A 19,879-nucleotide genomic window follows, 5' to 3' on the forward strand; every position below is an offset into this window, starting at 1 on the left:
GCTCAGAGGTTAAAGCGTCTGCCCGCAATGCGGGAGACCTGGGTTCGATCCCTGGGTTGGGAAGATCCCCTGGAGAAAGAAATGGCAACCCACTCCAGTATTCTTGCCTGGAGAATCCCATGGACGGAGGAGCCTGGCGGGCTACAGTCCATGGGGCCGCAAAGAGTCGGACACGACTGAGCGACTTCATTTTCACTTTCACTTTCTAAAAGGTCTTGTAGGTCTTCACAGAACCCTTCAACTTCAGCTTCTTCAGCGTTACTGGTCGGGGCATAGACTTGGATTACTGTGATATTGAATGGTTTGCCTTGGAAACGAACAGAGATCATTCTGATCATTCACCGCGCTGGCGGCTGCGACCTGCGCACTTACTGTGGCCGAGAGGAGCTACCCCACATCTGAGGTCAGGGGCAGAAGCCGGGAGGACCCCATGCCCGAGAGGAGGCGGCCAAGAGGAGTTACCCCACGTCCGAGGTCAGGGGCAGCGGCTAAGAGTGCCAGGCTACTACGGCGCAGGAACTGCCTAGAGGAGCTACCCCATGTCTCAGGTCAGGGGCGGCGGCCAGGAGGAGCAACCCCACCTCCAAGGAGCCGGGCCTAGAGGAAGTATTCCACGTTCAAGGTCAGAAGGGGCAGCAGTGGGGAGATACCCCTTGTCCAAGGTAAGGAACAGCAGCTGCGCTTTGCTGGAGCAGCCATGAAGAGATACCCCACGTGCAAGGTAAGAGAAACCCAAGTAAGAAGGCAGGTGTTGCAAGAGGGCGTCAGAGGGCAGACAGACTGAAACCATAATCACAGAAAACTAGTCAATCTAATCACACTAGGACCACAGCCTTGTCTAACTCAATGAAACTAAGCCATGCCCGTGGGGCCACTCAAGACAGGCAGGTCATGGTGGAGAGGTCTGACAGAATGTGGTCCACTGGAGAAGGGAATGGCAAACCACTTCAGTATTCTTGCCTTGAGAACCCCATGAACAGTATGAAAATGCAAAATAATAGGATACTGAAAGAGGAACTCCCCAGGTCGGTAGGTGCCCAATATGCTACTGGAGATCAGTGGAGAAATAACTCCAGAAAGAATGAAGGGATGGAGCCAAAGCAAAAACAATACCCAGCTGTGGGTGTGACTGGTGATAGAAGCAAGGTCCGATGCTGTAAAGAGCAATATTGCATAGGAACCTGGAATGTCAGGTCCGTGAATCAAGGCAAATTGGAAGTGGTCAAACAAGAGATGGCAAGAGTGAATGTCGACATTCTAGGAATCAGCGAACTAAAATGGACTGGAATGGGTGAATTTAACTCAGATGACCATTATATCTACTACTGCGGGCAGGAATCCCTCAGAAGAAATGGGAGTAGCCATCATGGTCAACGGATGCAAAACACAGCGCAAAAAAAGAAGGAAAGTATGTAGATATTTAGGCAAAGAAGCATCACCAGCAAGCGCTGGCCGCTGGGAGTCGGGAGGAGTGGAAAGACGTGATCTCTTCCTGTAGTTTTGTATTTTCAACAATGACCACGTATTGCTTTAAAATCCGAAAATCCTGGTAAGTCCTGGCGGACTTGGGCGGAGCGGGAATGGGCGGATGCGGGCGGGACCGGGGCGGACCCCAGCGCGTCGCAGGGGCCGGCGCGACGGGGCGGGGCGCGGAGGCCCAGCCCTGCCCAGGCCAGCGCGGGCTGTGCTGGACTCGCGACACCAGGAAGCCGGCGACGCACCGTCCGGAGCGCCAGGCAAGCCAGGGGCCCCGGGGCCGGCGGGCGCGGGGGACCGCAGACTGGCGGGGACTGGGCGGCGCCCCAAACTTTCTCGGAGTGTGCAGTGGGCCGGAATGGGGCTCTGTCGCCCTCAGTTTTGAGTTCTTCTCTGTGCGCCCCGGCGGGCGAGTGGCGCCTGTTTAGCTTTGGGAGTCCAGCCGCGGAGTTGTGGGCGCGGGTGATCAGGCTGGGGGCTCTGAGGGTGTCCCGGGCCCCTGCTTCCTATCGCGGATCTGTCGCCGGGCGTGTCCACAGGGCCAGCCCTAGGGTGGCCAGCTGTGCGTGGGATAAAGGGTGTCGGGCCTTCAGCTGGTGGGAGGGGGAGGGGAGGTGGCCCGGGCCTGGCCTGGCCGCCTCTGACGCCCTGGTGCCAGCTTGGGTGTAGACAGGTGACCGGGTATTTGAGTGAGGGAGAGAGCCGCTGGGAAGCCCCGGCCGCTCACATCCTTGGTGTGGGGAACTTGTCACCTCTGTCACCAGGCCTTTGCCTCAGTCCCCTCTACCCCACAGTGGTCTGGCCACTGCCCTCAGGCTGGGTTCTGAAAAGGACTAGCCAGTACTCTCTTCCTTGTGGCCTCTTTGGGTGGGAGTAAAAACCAAGCAGGAAAATGTGAGCGGGGAGAACCGTGGAGACAGCAGGAGGGAAGTGGAGGCAGGCCATTCGGAGGCTTGGCCCTGATCTTGTGGATTTTGCTCTAGCTGTTGTCTTCCCCGGGGTCTCCATCCCCTCTGATCCCACAGTGGCCTCTGGGGTTGGGATTGCCCTGAGGAGCCTGGTCATGGGATCGGGGGAGGTGGGGGTAGGCCTGGGAACTAGGGTCAGAGCCAGATGTCACGGAAGGTCCCTCTGGTGTCCAGTTCTCTGGGGCTCTGAAATATTCATCTCACTGGTGAGCTTTGGTTTCAAAGCTGGCGCCTTTGGTTTGGCCAGTGGTGGCAGGAGGAGCCAGGAGCCTTTGGGGCTGCTTTGTCTGGGGCAAAGGCAAGGGGGCAGCCATACTTCCTCCTCACCTGCCCACTCTCTCTCTCCAGCCACGAGGCTCCAGAGACCTGGTTTATAATTTAAAAGTGGTGGGACCACACAAGGGGTCAGGGGCCCTGACTTCCTCTCCTCTTGTGCCCTGACCTCAGCGCCTCACCTGTAAAAGTGGGCACGTCAGAGAGGTAATGACGGGGTACACCTCCAGTGTGGGGAGAACCTCACGTCATGAGCTGGGGTAATAGCCACCTCAGCTCATTCTCCTCCCATGGGAATGGCTCAGCTGGAAGAGCATTTACATCCCCCTAACTTGTCACCCTGGACCCTTCAGAAAGAGCAGAAGCCCCAGGGAAGGGACACATACTGTGTGTCTTTAGAGAGCTGCACCCGAAGGGCCAGAGAGTGGAAGCTCATACAGCAACTGGGGGAGAAGGTCTCTGCTAACCGTATGGCTAATCCTCATGTGGGCTTTCTGGAGTATTCTGATGGGAATGCAGAGGAAGGGATGGCCCTGATGGACTCTTCCACCCCTAAGATTCTGGGGATCTGGGCCCAAACCTGGGTCTTGTTTTAAAGTAGAAATGATATCTAGAAGTCCACAGGCCACAGTGCTGGGTACCTGGAGGACAGTCAGTACATTGGTCAGGGAGGAGAATGAGAGTAAGTCCTTGTTCTTATATATGTGAAAGTGACGGTCATGGTCGCTCAGTTGTGTCTGACTCTTTGTGACCCCATTGACTTTAGCCCACCAGGCTCCTCTGTCCATGGAATTCTCCAGGCCAGAATACTGGAGAGGGCAGCCATTCCCTTCTCCAGGGATCAAACCCAGATCTCCTGCACTGCAGGTGGATTCTTTACCAGCTGAGCCACCAGGGAAGCCCATTTGTTTGTATATACAATGATTGGTACTTTTCCTATTGCGTGAAGGTGATGTTAGGAATGGCAGCCTCCTGGCTCTTTGCTGCTTGGAGATGCCCCCAGCCCTTTGCAGAGTTCCACTTTGGAGTTTAGAGCAGCTGTGTGGGGATGGCAGAGAGGAAGAACCCTCGCGGAGGATCAGGGCATTGAGTTGGCCCTACAAGTGAGGGGGCACAGCTGGTACTGAGTGTGGCTGTTCCGAGGGGCTGGCTAAGGACAGGGGTTTAACAGGGTGATGAGTTAGGACATGAATCATTCCCAGGGCTATCTGTAAAACAGAGGTGGCCTGGTCAGCAGCCCACAGGATGGCAACTAGGTGTGACTGTATAAAAGTGTTTCAGGCTTAAGAAAGTTTGAAGGAAACAAAGTTGAATAGCTTTGCTCACTGCAGAACTTGGAAGCTTCCTATGCCATGGTGTCTCGTGAATTTCCAAAAGGGGATATGGATTCTCTGTTTCTGAGCTCATCCATGAACATGTCCTGGGGCAGGAGATCTCCTGGGGAGGAGAACATCTCCTTGTGTTCTTTAGAGCAGCCTGGGAAACACCTGGCTGGATGATTCTAGCTTTCTAGAGTCCAGAGAGGTAGGAGAGGGAGTTGTGGCCACTCCCACACCCAGTGCATACCCTGTGCCTCAGCCTCCTCCAGACCGGATAAGGATGAGGCTGCATCTGGCAGAAACTCTTTAGGAAGCAAGACATTTTGCCCTGAAGGTTTCTGCTCTGGTCTGTTAGCTGTTCTTTCAAAAGCAGACATTCTCAGAGTCTGAATGGACTTTGATCATTTGGTGATGGTAAAGAATCCTCCTGCAATGCAGGAGACCCTGGTTTGATCCCTGGGTCAGGAAGATCCCCTGGAGAAGGGAATGGCAACCCACTCCCAGTGTTCTTGCCTGGAAAATCCCATGGACAGAGGAGCCTGGCAGGCTACAGTCCATGGGGTCGCAAAGAGTTGGACATGACACTTGTTTTATGGATGAGGAAACTGAGTCCAGAGATGTGAAAAGACCCATCCTGACTCTCACAGTGGAGTTAGGACCAGAACCAGGACAAGAACTCAGCTCCCTGTGTTGTAAGCCAGGGCTCTGACAAGGATTGACTTTGGGATTGACAAGCGGAAAGGAATTGGTATCAACGAGAGAAAGGTCTTTACTTCCTCAGTCCGTCCATGTGTTGTTGGCTTGTTCACACAGGCGACTGTGTGATGGGGGCCTCAGGGACTTTGCCTCCAGGCAGATGTAAAAGCAAACGGCACCTTAAGTCAGACTTAAGTCAGACTTAAGTCAGATCTGGGTTCAAACCTATCTCTGCTGTTTGCCTGCTCTGGGACCTTGGATCAACTTCTCTCTGAATTTCAGTTTTCTCATCTGTAGGGTGGGGATAAGGATTGCACTTCATAGCGCCCTTGTGAGGAGCAGATGTCCTTGGTACCTGATAGTAGACAGTACTTGCTGCTCTAAGTGGTTCTCTTCCTTCCCTGCCCACTGCAGGAGGTGGGTATATCTCCCTTCTCCACTAGGGGTTGTTAATTATCTGTCTGCTTTCCCCCGCCTCATCTGGGAGTTGAAACTGAACTGAACTGAAAAGGCAGGAGAAGATGAAACACAAAGAAGGAGGTGGATGGGGCTGTGTTTCTGAAGCTGCATCCAGCCCCGGTTAATGCCGCCTGCTTTCCTTATCTGGACTTCCGAGCTGTTCTGGCTTGACTGGGGTCTCGGAAATCACCCGCACTAATGATGCTGAAGGGTTATGGGAGTACTGGGTGCCTGGGTCTTCCCATGGCTTCCCTTTCCCAGGAGACTAGAGCCACCTCAGTTTCCTGGAGACCAGGGCTGGGAGGGAGGTCTTGAGTTGGCAGCCTTATCTGTTTCTGAGCAGGAGGGCCAGGAGAACTGGGGGAGGGGAGCTGGTTGTGGCTCCGCCTCAGGGGTGTGTGCGCTGACGTCTGTTATTCTGTGTTCTCCGACAGTGGGCAGGGCTGGGAATGAAAGTTCCAAACCCATGACCAAGAGGGCCTTTCACTGGCTGGGCAGGAACTTCCTTGGCTCTGGGATTTCCTAGTCTGTCAAATGACCAGATGATTTCTAAAGTTTGTTCCAGCTCTGACGTTTTCAGTTTTCAGATCCTCTTGGCTTCATCCTGTTGACCTCCGAGGCCAGACAGTCAGAAGGCTAAATTGATTCTGGGCCCTTCGTCTGTGTGTCAGACATGGTGGCGAGCCCAGCCACTCCTGGATGGATCTTTTTTACTCCTCTGCCCTCCTGGCTCTGTGCTGGGTTAGGAGGGCCAAGTGTTTTCTTGGAGGGGAGAGGAGAGCTGGGGTGGGGGGTGGTTTGGGGTAGGGAAAGGGAGAGGAGGCTGTCACGAGAGACTTGGTCACAGTGGGCCAGGGGCTTTCCTGCTGGGTGGAGTTTCCTGAGATACTCACCCTGAGCTATTCTTTCCACTCTGGCCCTGGGCACCCGTTCCTGGCAGAGAGGAGCACGGGTTGCCGGAACCAGTCAGCTGCTCCTTTCCACCCCTCCCTCCAGCACACACAAACAGACATACACACACACCCTTTTGCTGTAACCCCAGTAGATCCAGCCTCCTCTCAGCAGATTCCAGAGGCTTAACCCTTCAGATGCCCTCCTCCCAGGGAGCCTGAACCTGGGCCCCAGCTGGCGGGGAGCACACTGGCCACACTGAGACAGCACCAGGGGAAGGAGCTGGCTTCCCCGAGGCTGCCTCTGAAAACCTGGACAGCCAACAAGTCCTGTGTTTGGGCCCTCCCACTTCTGATGGCTGGGTCTGTGGATCGTGTAGGAGAAAGGAGAGGTTCTGGCTCCTTCCTGATGGGTCATGAAAATGGGGGTCACAAAATGGGGAGCAAGGTTAGATCTAAATTGACAAGGGTGCGGTGGAGCCTGAATGCCTTGATAAAAGGCATCGTGAGGAAGCATGTTGTAATGATTCAAGCTCCTTGCCACAAAACAGTCTCGCTTCCTGTTGTGGGAATGTGTTGAGTAGAAACTGAATGCCTACTGTGTTTTAGGATAATTCAGGCTTCTGATGGGGCACCTTGAAGGTCCGTTTTAGCCCCTGGAGACCGAGCCCTTCCATTAGCTACCGGTGGAATTCAAATGACCCAATTCCTGGTTTCTGGTCTCTGGGCATCAAGTATCTGCACTCTGTCTCTGTATCTTCTCCCACTTCTTCCCCTTTCCTTTGGACTCCACTTTCTCCTGCAGCTTCCACCTTTAGTCATGAAAGTAGACTCAGACCACTTCTGCCTTTCCCTACTCCTGGTCACCTACCAGCCCCAAACTCGTCCCTAGCTGAGGCCTTGATGATGGGGAAGGGGTCAGGGCCGCAGGTAGGTCAGGCCCTGGCCAGGGAGCAGGCTCAGAAGCTGACCATGCTGGCAGCCCTGGGGCCCGAGGTTCCTGCCCATCTGGTCCTGCTCAGAGGGGGTGTGACTATGCCTAGCACTCCCCTGACTGGTCTGAACACTCTCCCCGTCTCCTGCGCACAGGCCTCTACACCAGAGAGCTGGGAGGTAGTTCTGGGCCCTGGCCCCTGCTTTATGGCCTGGGACAGGTTCCTCTACACCCCTCCCACTCCCAACCGTGGTGGACTGGCTGCTAAAGGGAGGGGTCAGCTTGCCTTAGATAGCGAGTTTCCTTTCAGTGCTGACGTTTTAAGAATCTCTATCTCTGATCACCCTCTTCTCCTGGTGGCTGCACAGAGATTGGGAACCATGGGGATGATGGAAGGGGCTGAATGGTTCAGTGTGCACTTGCTGTGTGAGCCCTCTTTTGTCAGTAGAGAGGCTGAGATGGGAAGCTGAGAAGTGATGAGTGGACAGAAAGGGGGATGAGGAGGAAAGCAGAGGGGTTCAGAGTTCTGGAATCTTTGGGAGGGAAAGCAGAGGGGTTCAGAGCTCTGGAATCTTTGGGAGCTGAGTCTTGCCTTTATCACACCCTAGCTAAGTCATCTTGGGCAAGTGACTTAATTCTTCTAAGCTTCTATTTTTTTGTTTGTAAACAGAGGTAATAATGTATCCACCCTATTGGGATATCATAAGAATTTAATGAAATAACAACTACAGGTAGTGTTCAGGTACCATTTTAAGTACTCTACACATATTTTTTCTTTTAAATGTTATAACAGCTCTGTGGAGGGTACTATTGTAGTGGTAAATCCACTTTCCAGGTGGAAAAACTGAGACACAGTGAGGTAAACTGGTTAATGCTGGTCTCTGGTGAGCATGGGCTGGTGGCCGAGCCCCCAGAGAACTGGACTGTGAGCTGCTGCACCCCCTGCAGAAAGTCTGGCTCCTCTGAAACCAGGAACATCACAGGGAGGGGTGCGGGAGGGCAGAGGGCATCTCCGCGAGTCAACGGCCCTCTGTGCCAGGCCTAAACCGTGGCGTCCTGGGGGCCTATCCAAGGCCGGCCTTGCGCTTCCCTTGGGGAGGGACCTGTTTGTCTGGCTTGGCTTGAGGGGGTGGGGCAGCTGGCCCGTCGGGCAAAGGGCAGGCCCCACATAACTGGGCTCCTCAGATAAGTCCCAGGCCCGGAGTCTGTTAGAGCTGGACGTGAGCTCAGGGATCATCTGGGCCCCTCACCCCATTTCACAGAGGGGCACCCTGAGTTGCTGACAGGACCAGGTCATGGTGACATCATGGTCAGGCAGCCAGCTGGGGCCTCTGACCACAGGGTCCTCCCTGCCAGTGTCTCGTGGGTGTGTTGACCCTGTTGTCAGCTGGGCCCAGGGCAGTAATGACAGATAACCCTACTCCACGGGTGGCCTGCCCTTCCCGCTTCCTGCAGATGGGGAGCTGTCTTCCTGGTGGAGTTAAAGGGGTGTTTGGGGAGAGGGGGCAGTGGGGAGAGGAGACTCTTGCTTCAGGGGAGGAGGGTCTGGTTTCTCTTCCTTCCTTAAGAAGGTCTGTTAAGGAGATATACATATTGTAACTGTCTATGCTACCCTGACATAAACCACAAATGGTTTCAAAAACAGTTGCTCGCTCTGTTTCTTGAACTCACACCACTCAGTGTTGGGTCTTCCTGTTTCCCTCTGCTCCATTTCCTCAGAGCGCTCTACCCCAGCATGTGGGGCCTCCACCATGGCCCATGGTTTGCTGCCATACCCTGTCAGGAAGTTCCTTCTTATTTCTGACCTGACACACTCTTGCTGTCTGGTCTGTTCATTCTTGGAAAATGGAGAACGGCTTTCCTCAAAATAACTCTTTTAAGAGACTTGGCCTGTTACGTGAGCCCTCCTCCCCACCCCTCCCTGCCACCTTCCCCTCCCCTCTATGTTATCCCAGTCGAGAGAGAAGAGTTAGTTAGGACAGTTCTTTATCTGCTCCCTGAACTGTGCAGGGGGCCCTAAAAAGAAGGGTCTGTTCTGCCCTTCCGGCAGATCCTCTGTGCATGTCTGCTGACCTTGACCTGGGCATGTATCTTCCCTGTGGCATCCTGAAGGAAGATGTGCCCTTGGGAGACGCTTTAGGGGCGGCTGTGGCTCTCTGAAGGGGCCCAGACTCTATCAGGGCTCGGCCCTTCCAGGGACCTCCTCCTCAACTTTTCCCAAGCCCCCATCTCTGCCACCTCAGAGGGGGATACCAGGTCCAGAGGACAGTTATCTGGCATAAGAGACACAGAGAACATCGCATACTAGAGCGGACACCTAGACTTCCCTGGAGGTGCAGATGGTGAAGAATCTGCCTGCAAAGTGGGAGACCCTGGTGCAATTCCTGGATCAGGAAGATCCCCTGGAGAAGGAAATGGCTACCCGCTCCAGTATTCTTGCCTGGAGAATCCGACGGACAGAGGAGCCTGGCGAGTTACAGTCCGTAGGGTCGCAAATAGTCGGACATGACTAAGCAGCTAACACTTTCACTTTTACCCAGGATCAGGAAGACCTCGGCTCTTGGACTATTAAATGAGCTAGTTTTGTGATCTTGGGAGTCACTTTACTGCTCTGGGCCTGAGTCCCCCTGTGGAACTGAGCACTTGGGGCCGTACAGTCTGGGGGTCCCTTTGGGATGTTTCTGGGGTTCCCTTCCCCTCCTTCCTCTGCCCTTCCCCGGCCATGGGGCTCTCCTGCCTCAGAGAGGGCACTGGCTGGCTCTGGCATCACTCCTCAGTGGTCTAGCCTTTCTCAGCCGCCAACCCTGGGGGCAAACAGGCAGGAATCCCAGGGCCACCAGGGCCTGGCGTCTTGACCCTTCCCCAGGGGTTTGAGGGCCCTGAACTCCCTGGCATTCAACTCCCTGGCATGGCCCTGAAGCAACTGGTGGCAGCCACAGGCTGTCACATGCCTGAAGCTCCTCCTTGGCTGTAATTTGAAGGAACCAGAAAGTCCTGTCTCCAGCCTGCTTTTCTGTGCAGCCTCCCAGCCCCCAGGGGTCAGCCCATGTACCCACATGCTCAGGCCTCTCTGGCGGCCCCTGACTCAGCCTGACACCTTCCACAGCCTCGTGCCCTCCTCCTCTGGGCCTGGCAGCTCCGGCCCTGGGACCAGCTTGTTGTCTTCCATTTGAGGCCTTGGCTTCTCCCCAGCTCCGCCTTTCAGGCCTGCAGCTCCTGCCAGCTGTTGTGGGGGCTGGGCTGCCCCCTTCAGTGGGTCCTGGCTGGCTCTGTGACTCATCAGTGGCTTTGCTGGGGTCATCGGGCTCCTTCCCTGGTCACTGGAAGTGATCACTTAAGAGAACCCCCTGCTCTCATACCACCCATGTGACTGCCCCGGCTCCTGCGCTAAATCCCCACCTGCTGCTTTCCTATGACAGGAAACTGCACAGTGAGGAGGGGCTGGTGTGAGGGCAGAGGGGCAGGGGCTGAGCTGGTGGGGTGGGCGGGACTGCGGGCGTGGGCACAGTGGCCTGCAGGAAAATGACACTTGGTGCTGGAGAGACACTGAAGGTGTCCTCTCTGCAGAGGCAGGGTGGACTGGGGCTCAGTGAGCTGAGCCTATGCACTCATGACTGCTTTTCTCATTTCTGTTTCAGGTCTCAGCAGCTGGGGTCTCTCCTCAGCCTCTGAGCCATCATGTCCCATCCCAGTGCCCCTCCTCCATATGAGGACCGCAGCCCCCTGTACCCTGGCTCTCCGCCCCCAGGGGGCTACGGGCAGCCGTCTGTCGTGCCCGGGGGGTATCCCGCCTACCCACAGCCTGGCTATGGTCACCCTGCTGGCTACCCACAGCCTATGCCCCCAGTCCACCCGATGCCCATGAACTATGGTAAGTCCCTGCAGGGCAGCTGAGGGTGGGTGGGAAGAGGCAATACTGATGAGGCCACTTCCTTTCTTTACTTTGTAACTTCCTTCATCTCCTTTTTCATCTTCTCTCTAGCTCTCTCCTTCTGTTTCCCCATCTCTGTTACCTCTCTGCCTTTTCCTTCAGCTCCTAGCCCCCCCACCCCCGGGCCACCTGCCAGCCCCTTTATTCAGCAGGAGACTGAGTCTGTAAGACACACACCAGAACTTACACATCAGATGAGAAAGTGGCTATTGAAGGAATTACTTCAGGAGGCCATTTCTGTTTCCCTGCTAGGCAGTTGCCACTCATCCACAGCCCTCTCTTGTTTAGGAACTGCCGCTAAGAAGGAAATGGCAACCCACTCCAGTATTCTTGCCTGGAGAATTCCATGGATAGAGGAGTCTGGCAGGCTACAGTCCATGGGGTTGCAAAGTGTCAGACACGACTGAGCAACTAAGACTTTTCATTGGAACCTGAAGCACTTTTTTCTTTTTTTTAATATTCTCAGTGCTGACGGATCCTCATCTTTTAAGGTAACATCTGACTTGCAAACATCCACAACTCGTTTGGATGTTTGATAAACGTCATGGCTGGTAAATCTGGTGAGAAATGATATTAGAATGTGGTGAGATTTTCCTGTGTGGCTCGCCTGCGGATTTTGAAAGCAGATCCCAGGGAGGCACTTGAGGAATGCTTTGAGCCCCTGCAGCATCTTTGGAACCCTGGAGTGCAGCCAGCTCTCATCAGGCCGTTCGTGTTCTGGTGTGAATACCGGCACACCAGTCACATTTACAACGATGCTTTGTCCTGTGCACAGATAGCCCTGACGTTTCTGTTTTCCCAGAATCCTAACGCTTGCCTGATGGAGACCACAGTCTGCACACTCTGTCCTCTATCCTCCGCACGCATGTGCTATTTTTGTCTCCCTTTCCCTCCTTCAATCCCTGAGTCCCTGCTTTGACCCTACCAGCTCCTCTGACCCACACCTGCCTGGATTCCTTAAGATTTCGTGTTCCCTTGCCGGCAGGGGCGGCGGGTGTTCACACCCCTCAGTGGAATCATGCTGATGGAGTGCTTACACCTCAGGGCCCTCTCGGCCAGGGACCTATCGCTCCCTATAGTATCCACTCAGGTCACTCCGGGGGCACCTGGAGGACCAGCTGGGGAGAGGAATTCCTGAGTTTTGGCTGGAGATCCTTGAGACTGTTGAGATAGTGTTCCAGAGGCTTGGGGATTGAGGCCACAGGTCCCGGTTCCCCAGTTGGTCATGTGTGATCTGTCCCCAGGCGCAGGCCATGGCTATGATGGCGGGGAGAGAGCAGTGAGTGACACTTTTGGATCTGGAGACTGGGATGACCGGAAAGTCCGACACGCCTTCATCCGAAAGGTGAGATATGGGCTGGTGGGCAGGTGAATCTGGGCCACTGGGGCTGTGATTTGGCCCATTGATAAGAAGAGGGGTGAATGTGGAGTCCTGCCCTAAGCCACAGGTGGGAGGCTTTGCACCAAGGCCACAGAAGTGGAGCCCAGAACCAAGGTTACCTCCAAAACTAATTGAGCCCCAATGCCAAAAGCCCCCCTAATCATTACTAACAAGCTTCCTGACTCCCAATTAGGCAAAGATGCCAACTGCAGTAAACACTCGATAGCGCCTCAACCAGTCACCTGACGCCAACCTTCCAGGAATTTTCTTTGTCTTGAGGCTATAAAAATTGGCTATTAACCCATGAAAACTGTCGATTCTCCCTGGCTTTTCAGGAGTTGTCGGCTGCTGAGCTTGCAGTGCCCACTTTATCTGTGCTCTTCGTTCTGAACTCCTTTCTGCAATACTCTGTGTCTGGAAATTCTTTTCCATCCTGCGCTGGGACTGCCTCAACAGGAATGGCGGTCCTCTGGTCCACTTTAGCCTTGCGCTCTCCTCTGAGGGAACCCTAGCTCCTCTAAGCTGTGTTCACCCGCTTTTGCTTGTCTCTTCCTTGCCCTTGTTTTGGGGGGCAGGTTCAATCTGAACAGTCCTGCTGAAGTGTTCTGCCCTCTGCAAACTTCTTTCTCCTGTTACACTGCAGCAATTTGAAGCCAGAATTGATCACATGCACTCAGAGGCCCCTGCCCGCCATCTCACCTCGCCCCAGCACCTGCTCAGGGTAGAGAGATACCTGATCAACATTCAGGCTGAATTGCTGCAGGCGCAGAGGCCATACCCGGGAGTGTGGTGGGGCAGGGCAGAGGCAGGGCAGTGAATGTCAGTGAAGGCCAGGTGTTGGGCCAGGAAGGGGAGATGTCAGGAGCAGCGGGGTGGGACCAGCCCTGCGGGTGTGCACAGCATCTGAGCCACTCAGCATCTGAGCCAGACTCGTCACTGGGCTGGCCTCTCTGGCAGGCTGCAGTGCAGCTGGGGTGGGCTCTCAGGTGGAAAAGAAGAGTAGATCCTTCAAAATGAAGAAGGAACCTCCTCCCTACCTCTGGAAGATGGGAGCAGACCTAGAGTGGTAAGGTCTTTTGGGCTCCTTGGTCTCGGGGCTGGCTGCTTCCTGGGGGAAGGCTGGGAGCGGAGGGTGGTGACGGTGCTGTCCGGTGTCTCTATTCCAGGTTTACACCATCATCTCCATCCAGCTGCTCGTCACGGTGGGCATCATCGCTGTCTTCACCTTCGTGTGAGTCTCTGGGCCTCTCTGCACAGCTGAAGGCGGCTCTGGCGTCCTGGGCTCTGGGTCCCCTGCTGGGAGCATGGCTGGGGTGGGGCCCTTGACCCATGGACAGGAAGAGGGGCTTGGCTGCGGGTGCTGAGAGAAGATGGGGTAGGGCCTCGGCAGGGGGTGGACAGCCTTGGCATGACTCTTTTTGTGTCTTCTCTGCTCCACAGGAAGCCAGTCGGTGACTTCGTGAGGGCAAACATGGCCGTGTACTACGCATCCTAGTGAGTGTGCGCTCTTCTCTGCTTGGGGGCTGGGAGACGAGGGGTAACAACTGACTAGTAGGGATAGAATCCTTTCGGAGGGAGGGGTGTCCCAGTTGCCAGCTGTGCTGGGCCTTGTGGTGTGTGCTACTGAGTGTGAGTGTCAGGGGACTCCTGAGAGCGGGGGTGGGGGACCCATGGCTGCATGCATCCTGTAGGACAGGCCTCTGTTCTGGCCGCCTCTCCCTGCGGCCTCCTCCCAGGCCAGGCCCCCGCTCCGGCCACCTCTCTCTGTGGCTCCTGAGGCCTCCTCCAAGGCCAGGCCCCCACTCCGGCCACCTCTCTCTGTGGCTCCTGCGGCCTCCTCCCAGGCCAGGCCCCTGCTCTGGCCACCTCCCTCTGTGGCTCCTGCGGCGGCCACCTCTCTCTCTGGCAGCTCCTCCTCCGCCTCCCAGGCCTGGCCTCCTGTTACTGATGGCCTCAGTGCCTGTGGCCAGGGTGATCCTGTCCTGCTGGGCAGCTTTCCCTTAGACTTCTAGACGCCTCTCTGGGCCTCCAGTCTGCCAGGCTGGTGAGTGCCACCAGGCTGGGCCAGGAGGGGGCTGAGGGGCACAGTGGGCCTGAGACTACTTCCCTGTCTCTTTCTTCCCAGTGCTGTCTTCCTGGTCACATACCTGACCCTCGCCTGCTGCCAGGGACCCAGGTGAGTCCCAGAGACTTAGCCCATGGGAAGGGATGGCGGGGGGGGCAAGGACATGCACGTGTGCCATATCGCTTCAGTCGTGTCCAACTCTTTGTGACCCTGTGGACTGTAGCCTGTCAGGCTCCTCTGTCCATGGGATTCTCCAGGCAAGAATACTGGAGTGGGTTGCCATGCCCCCTCTAAGGGATCTTCCCCACCCAGGGATCGAACCTGAGTCTCTTATGTCTACCTGCCTTGGCAGGCGGGTTCTTTACCACTGGCGCCACCTGGGAAGCCCCCTTATAGCATCTGAGTAGAGACTTAACCAACAGTGATGATGATGATGATGAAGGTGAAGAAGATGGTGGTGGCAGCTACTGGCTATTCTCAGCTGGGTGCCAAGTGCCTTGTGTGTGCAGGATCTATTTAGCTATTTAGCTGTTATTCTTATAGCTACCCTACAAGATACGTGGCATTTTAACCCTTTAATAAATAGGAAGAACCCAAGGCTCAGAGAGGCCAAGGAACTTTCTCACAGTCACACAAGCAGTCAAAGAGCTGCGGACAAATCCAGGTCTCTGTGGCCCCACAGCCCAGGTCTGTCTTGTTCCCCCTGCTGTCTCTGCATAGAACACGAGCAGGTCCCCAGGGCCATGCCAGCCTCCTCTCCCTCGAGTCCAGGCCTCATTCTCGAGGTGCACAAGCCAGGAACTTCCTTCTGAGACCTGGCCAGCCACACGCCACTAAGTCATGGTTTCTTTCCCTTCAGACGCCGTTTCCCATGGAACATCATCTTGCTGATCATCTTTGTGAGTCAGAGGGTCGGGGGAGGGGGTGGAGCTGGTGAGGGAGGGCTGGGCCCAGGGAAGGAATGGGACCCTGTGGGGGAAGATGGCCCTGGCTCTCTCCCCGACCTGCCTCTGCCCTCGGTTTCCTTGTGGCTGCCACTTTCATGCGAGGTGACACGTACCACCAGCTGTGGTAGTGTCCCCAAATCATGCCTCCAGGGTTCTGTCTGCCCCCTCTTTTTAAAATTGATTTTAATTTTGTTGTTGATTTATTTATTTGGCTGCACTGAGTCTCAGTTGCGGCATGTGGGATCTAGTTCCCTGACCAGGGATCAAATCTGGGCCCCTGCATTGGGAATAAAGAGTCCCAACCGCTAGACCACTTGGGAAGTCCCTCTTTTTTTAAAAAAATATATATTTTTGGCCACACCACGGGGCATGTGGGATCTTAGTTCCCTGACTAGGGGACAAACCAGCGCCCCCTGCCTTGGAAGCTTGGAGTCTTAACCACTGAGCCACTGGGGACGTCCCACAGGCTCCATGAAGTGTCTCACTCGTCTCTCTTCTTCCCTCAGACTCTTGCCATGGCCTACATGACTGGCACCATCTCCAGGTGCGTTCAGGGGCAGTCGGTACACGGTAGTGTGTTTTATAGGGGATTGGGGCACCCCTGGGCTGGCAGCCGCCCGTATGGCTGCATGCTGGGCACGGTACCTCCAGAAAGCTGTATTTTGAAGTCATTTGTGCATGGCTTATGCCTCTGGCTTCTCTTAATTCCTTCCCTGCAGTGTGTATAAAACCAAAGCTGTCATCATTGCAATGATCATCACTGCTGTGGTGTCCATTTCAGTCACCATCTTCTGCTTCCAGACCAAGGTGAGGGCACTGGAGGGCCGGCCCCTCCCTGGCCACCCCATCCCCCTTTCTTATACAGACCTGATCTTCTGGGCCTGGCACTTGAGCAGGCCTGGGAGGACCCAGATCCTTATACTAGGGGTCTCCCTCAGAGACCCGAAGCCCCTTCCCTTCACATTTACATCCACAACTCTGCTTCCTGTCTGTCCTTAGAATGCCATGGTCACTCCCGAGTGCCCCAGGAGGCAGCACTGAGCCCCCTGGAGGAGGCAGGGCCTGGCTGGCCGGGCTGCTAGTTGTGGCCCATCTGACACATGCCTCCCTCTCTCTTCCTGGCAGGTGGACTTCACCTCGTGCACAGGCCTCTTCTGTGTCCTGGGAATAGTGATGACAGTGACTGGGATTATCACTGTCATTGTGCTGGTCTTCAAATACGTGAGTGTCCCGGCAGAGCTGGGGTCGGTGAACCCAGTGCTCAGGGCAGACTTTCTGTATATCTCTGTGCGGCAGGCCCCATGGGCCTCTGGACGGCTCTGGGTTCCAGAACCTCTCAACTGGCTAGCCAAAGCACCTGTGCTGAAGCGCCATCCTTTGGACTGGGGTATCAGTGGAGACCCAGGTCCTGGGAGCCATAGCACCTGAGGCCCCAGACAGCATCATGGGATTCCTATGAGAAGCAGCAGTGTGATCTGCTGCCAATCAGAGGCAGGTTGGCAGAGGAATCCAGAGGGCAGAGATGGGCTCAGCTGGAAGGGCCCTTAGGGACCGCTGTATCTCCTCTTTGTCTCTAGGCAGCAGGGGGCAGCATGTGAGGCCCTCGGCTGACGGGAGCTTTGCGGTGGGAAGGGGAAGCACGTGAGGGAGAGTGAACGTGACAGGAGCCTGCCCATGTGACCGAGGCTGGCCCTGCCCTGGACAGGTCCCTGGAGGGCTGCTGACAAGGCTGCCCTGGGGGTGCTCCCTGACTCTGCTGTTCACCTGGTGGTTAGGGGGTGTCCCTCTTAGGCTGGGCTGCAGGAACATGGTCTAGTGACTGCTGACGTGACCAAGGGTAAAGGTGATGGGGCTCTTCAAGGAGTGCACGGCTGGGCCTGCCCTCCCAGAGCCATAGCTCAACCACTTTCTTCCAGAAGCAGAGTGGACACCTCTGTACCTTGACTAACTGGAAATTGGTTTGGCTAAAAGATGCTGTGATTGATTTCATATAGCCATTGGACGATGGCCTCTGTTTTCTCTGCCAAACATGTTAGCATTCTTAATTTCTCCCAGGATCTGGAAGGGAGAGGTAGTTCTCTCATGGATCTTCCCATGTGGCCAGAATCCCAGGGGGGGAGATGGTCCTGAGCGCCTGCCTCAGTCTGGGCTTTGCCAAGTTTCCTAATGCCATCCCTGTCCTCTCCCCCCAGGTTTACTGGCTGCACATGGTCTATGCCGCTTTGGGGGCCATTTGTTTCACTTTGGTAAGATCCTGCCCACTCTAGGAAGGGGAGTGGGAGGTATGGGACCGGGTGGGTGCTGAATGTAGGCTGCTTGAGAAGCAGGGAGTGGGGCCACGGCTGCCTTTCCCTACTGTCTAGAGGTTCCACTGATTTCCTGGGCATTCCTGTCTTTAATTCACATTGCTTGCTTTGAGAATACTCAGTAAGCCGTATTCCAGAGGCAACACTTTTCCAGTGTCGCTCTCCCTTTCTGGACTGTGAACTGCTTAAAGACAGAGACCATGCCTTCTGCTGTTTGTTAAAGTGTTCCCTAAGCACACCTCATGGCCCTGAGGCTCCCAGGACAGGTCTGTGGGCCACTGAGCCCCTGGATCCTCATGCGTGGGTTCTTGTCCCTGCAGTTCCTGGCCTATGACACACAGATGGTCCTGGGGAACCGGAAGCACACCATCAGCCCGGAGGACTACATCACCGGTGCCCTGCAGATCTACACAGATATCGTCTACATCTTCACCTTTGTGTTGCAGCTCGTGGGGAGTCGCGATTAAGGAGCACCTCCAGGGCTTTCCCTTCCCTAGAGGGCTGGGCCCTATGATCCTGGTCTGGGCCTACACCCATTTCCTTCTCAAGTAATACGCCCATTTTTCTTTCTGTCCCGGGATGGGCAGCTTCTCTCGCTGTGGATGTATAGGTACCTGGTGGGGCTGGAGGAACTAGGGACTAACTCTTGCCCTTAGTGGACAGAGCTGGGCCAAAGATGTGTGTTTTCCCTCCACCCCACTACAGGGCACCAAAGCCTTAACAGCTGGGGTTGGAGTCAGGTGGGGTGAAAAGAGCCTGTTCTGTAGCTAAAAGGGAACATGAGAAGGAGAAGGGACTTCCTGGTGATAAGGTTTCCCCTCCCACTCCCGCCAGGGGCTTCTGGGCTTGACAGCTGCAACATTTTTCCTCTCTCAATCCCAACAAACCCAGAGAGCTGTCCCCTGCCTCCTGGACTCATACCTTGTACTTTTTGGCAACCTGTGGCACCTTTCAACACAGGAAGGTAGAGGGGGTTTGTCTCCCCTGCTTCAACCCCTTCTTTTGATAGCATATATATGATGGTCTTCTGGGTCAGAGGTGGGGAGGAAGTGGAGAGTGAGCCAAGTCAAGCACTGAGGCCAGTTGAGAGCAGCATCTGTTCAAGGCTTCCTCAGGGCTTGTGTGGTAGACAGCAGGCCCCCCGGCAGTCACCTGGTTCTCTGAAGCTGCCTGGGGCCTCTCTGGTACTTTTGAGATCTCTATAGTCTGTGGGACCACTTGCTTCCTGTGCTCAGGCTGCTCAGAGTAGAAAGTGAGGGCAGAAGTCAGGAGATGGGTGGTGTGTAGGATCACTATGGCCAGAAGTAACTAGGGTGAAGAGAGCCTAGGGTGTGGGCAGGGTCCCCCACCCTGTCGGAGAGATATGGAAGCCTATGTGGTACCCAACGGGCTTCCCTTCTGCTAACTGGGGAGGGCCCTGAGAGGAAGAAGCCCCTCTTAGTCTGTGAACTCATGCTGAGGGGATTTAAGATGCCCCATCTCTCCAGCCAACTACCGCTTTCTTCATGACACCAAGTGCCTCAAGCTGCAATGGGGAAGAGGGACAAGGGTCACTCTACGGGGTAGGGGTGGAAACCAAAACAGCCCAAGGATATAATTAGGACTTCTTTATTAAGTATTTGGTCCTAAATATATCCCACAAAGGGACGTAACTAGAAATAAAGTTTTATGTTTAGAAGGTAAAACCCTGTTTGGCTCTGGTTTTTCTTCACTTTAAGGGGTCAGTTCTCGGAGAACTAGTCTGGCTCTGCCCAAAACATCCATATCCTATCCTTGCATTCTGGCTTGGTACCTTCTACGATAACCAAATATACTTTGTCCCAGCACTTCCTGGTGATGGATGGCTCAACCCCAGGTCTGGCAGGCACTGCTCAGATTCATAGCACATGACCTTTTGTGAATCACAGACCCTTCACAAAAGCACACGAGAGCTATAAACGGTCTTCCCCTCAAAGCTCTATGTGTACACACAGTTTTGCCTGTGGGGGTCGGGGTGGGAATGGACCACAGTGTTCAGGTTTAGAACTCCTGCCTTAGAAATCACTAGTTCAATCCCTCTTACAAACGAGGAAACTGAGGCCCAGAGAGGTTGAGTCATTTGGACTCAGCTGAGATTAAGTGTCTTTGAAAAACTCCACACCCTGAACACCCTCTTTGAGTCTGAGTGGAACCCCACCCTCCTGGCCAGCAGCTCTGAGGGCTCACTCCCCAGGGCCTGAGCCTAGGCTTGTACT

At 55.1% G+C, this 19,879-nt stretch overlaps 2 protein-coding genes across 2 annotated transcripts in view; one reads left to right on the top strand and one right to left on the bottom strand.

Annotated features, from left to right (window-relative positions):
* PNKD (PNKD metallo-beta-lactamase domain containing) overlaps positions 1-19,879 on the bottom strand; it is a 72,971-nt gene that overhangs the window by 50,442 nt on the left and 2,650 nt on the right. The gene's annotated exons all lie outside the window — the stretch shown is intronic.
* On the top strand, positions 1,581-19,330 carry TMBIM1 (transmembrane BAX inhibitor motif containing 1). Its single transcript, XM_070386844.1, has 12 exons — positions 1,581-1,736; positions 10,654-10,886; positions 12,191-12,291; positions 13,494-13,558; positions 13,768-13,821; positions 14,453-14,503; positions 15,252-15,291; positions 15,846-15,883; positions 16,059-16,146; positions 16,465-16,560; positions 17,532-17,585; positions 17,966-19,330. The coding sequence occupies exons 2-12, from the start codon at positions 10,694-10,696 to the stop codon at positions 18,110-18,112; spliced, it is 927 nt and encodes a 308-aa protein (XP_070242945.1). The 5' UTR covers positions 1,581-1,736; positions 10,654-10,693; the 3' UTR covers positions 18,113-19,330.

Source organism: Bos mutus, chromosome 2 (genome assembly GCF_027580195.1).
Source record: "Bos mutus isolate GX-2022 chromosome 2, NWIPB_WYAK_1.1, whole genome shotgun sequence".
NCBI lineage: Eukaryota > Metazoa > Chordata > Mammalia > Artiodactyla > Bovidae > Bos > Bos mutus.

What these genes read in the sequence shown, in the direction of transcription:
- TMBIM1 (XM_070386844.1), top strand. Translation starts at nt 10,694, where the DNA reads ATGTCCCATCCCAGTGCCCCTCCTCCATATGAGGACCGCAGCCCCCTG. An exon ending in ATCGCTGTCTTCACCTTCGT is followed by an intron (nt 13,559 to 13,767) that starts GTGAGTCTCTGG and finishes TCTGCTCCACAG; the next exon opens with GAAGCCAGTCGGTGACTTCG. An exon ending in TCATCTTGCTGATCATCTTT is followed by an intron (nt 15,292 to 15,845) that starts GTGAGTCAGAGG and finishes TTCTTCCCTCAG; the next exon opens with ACTCTTGCCATGGCCTACAT.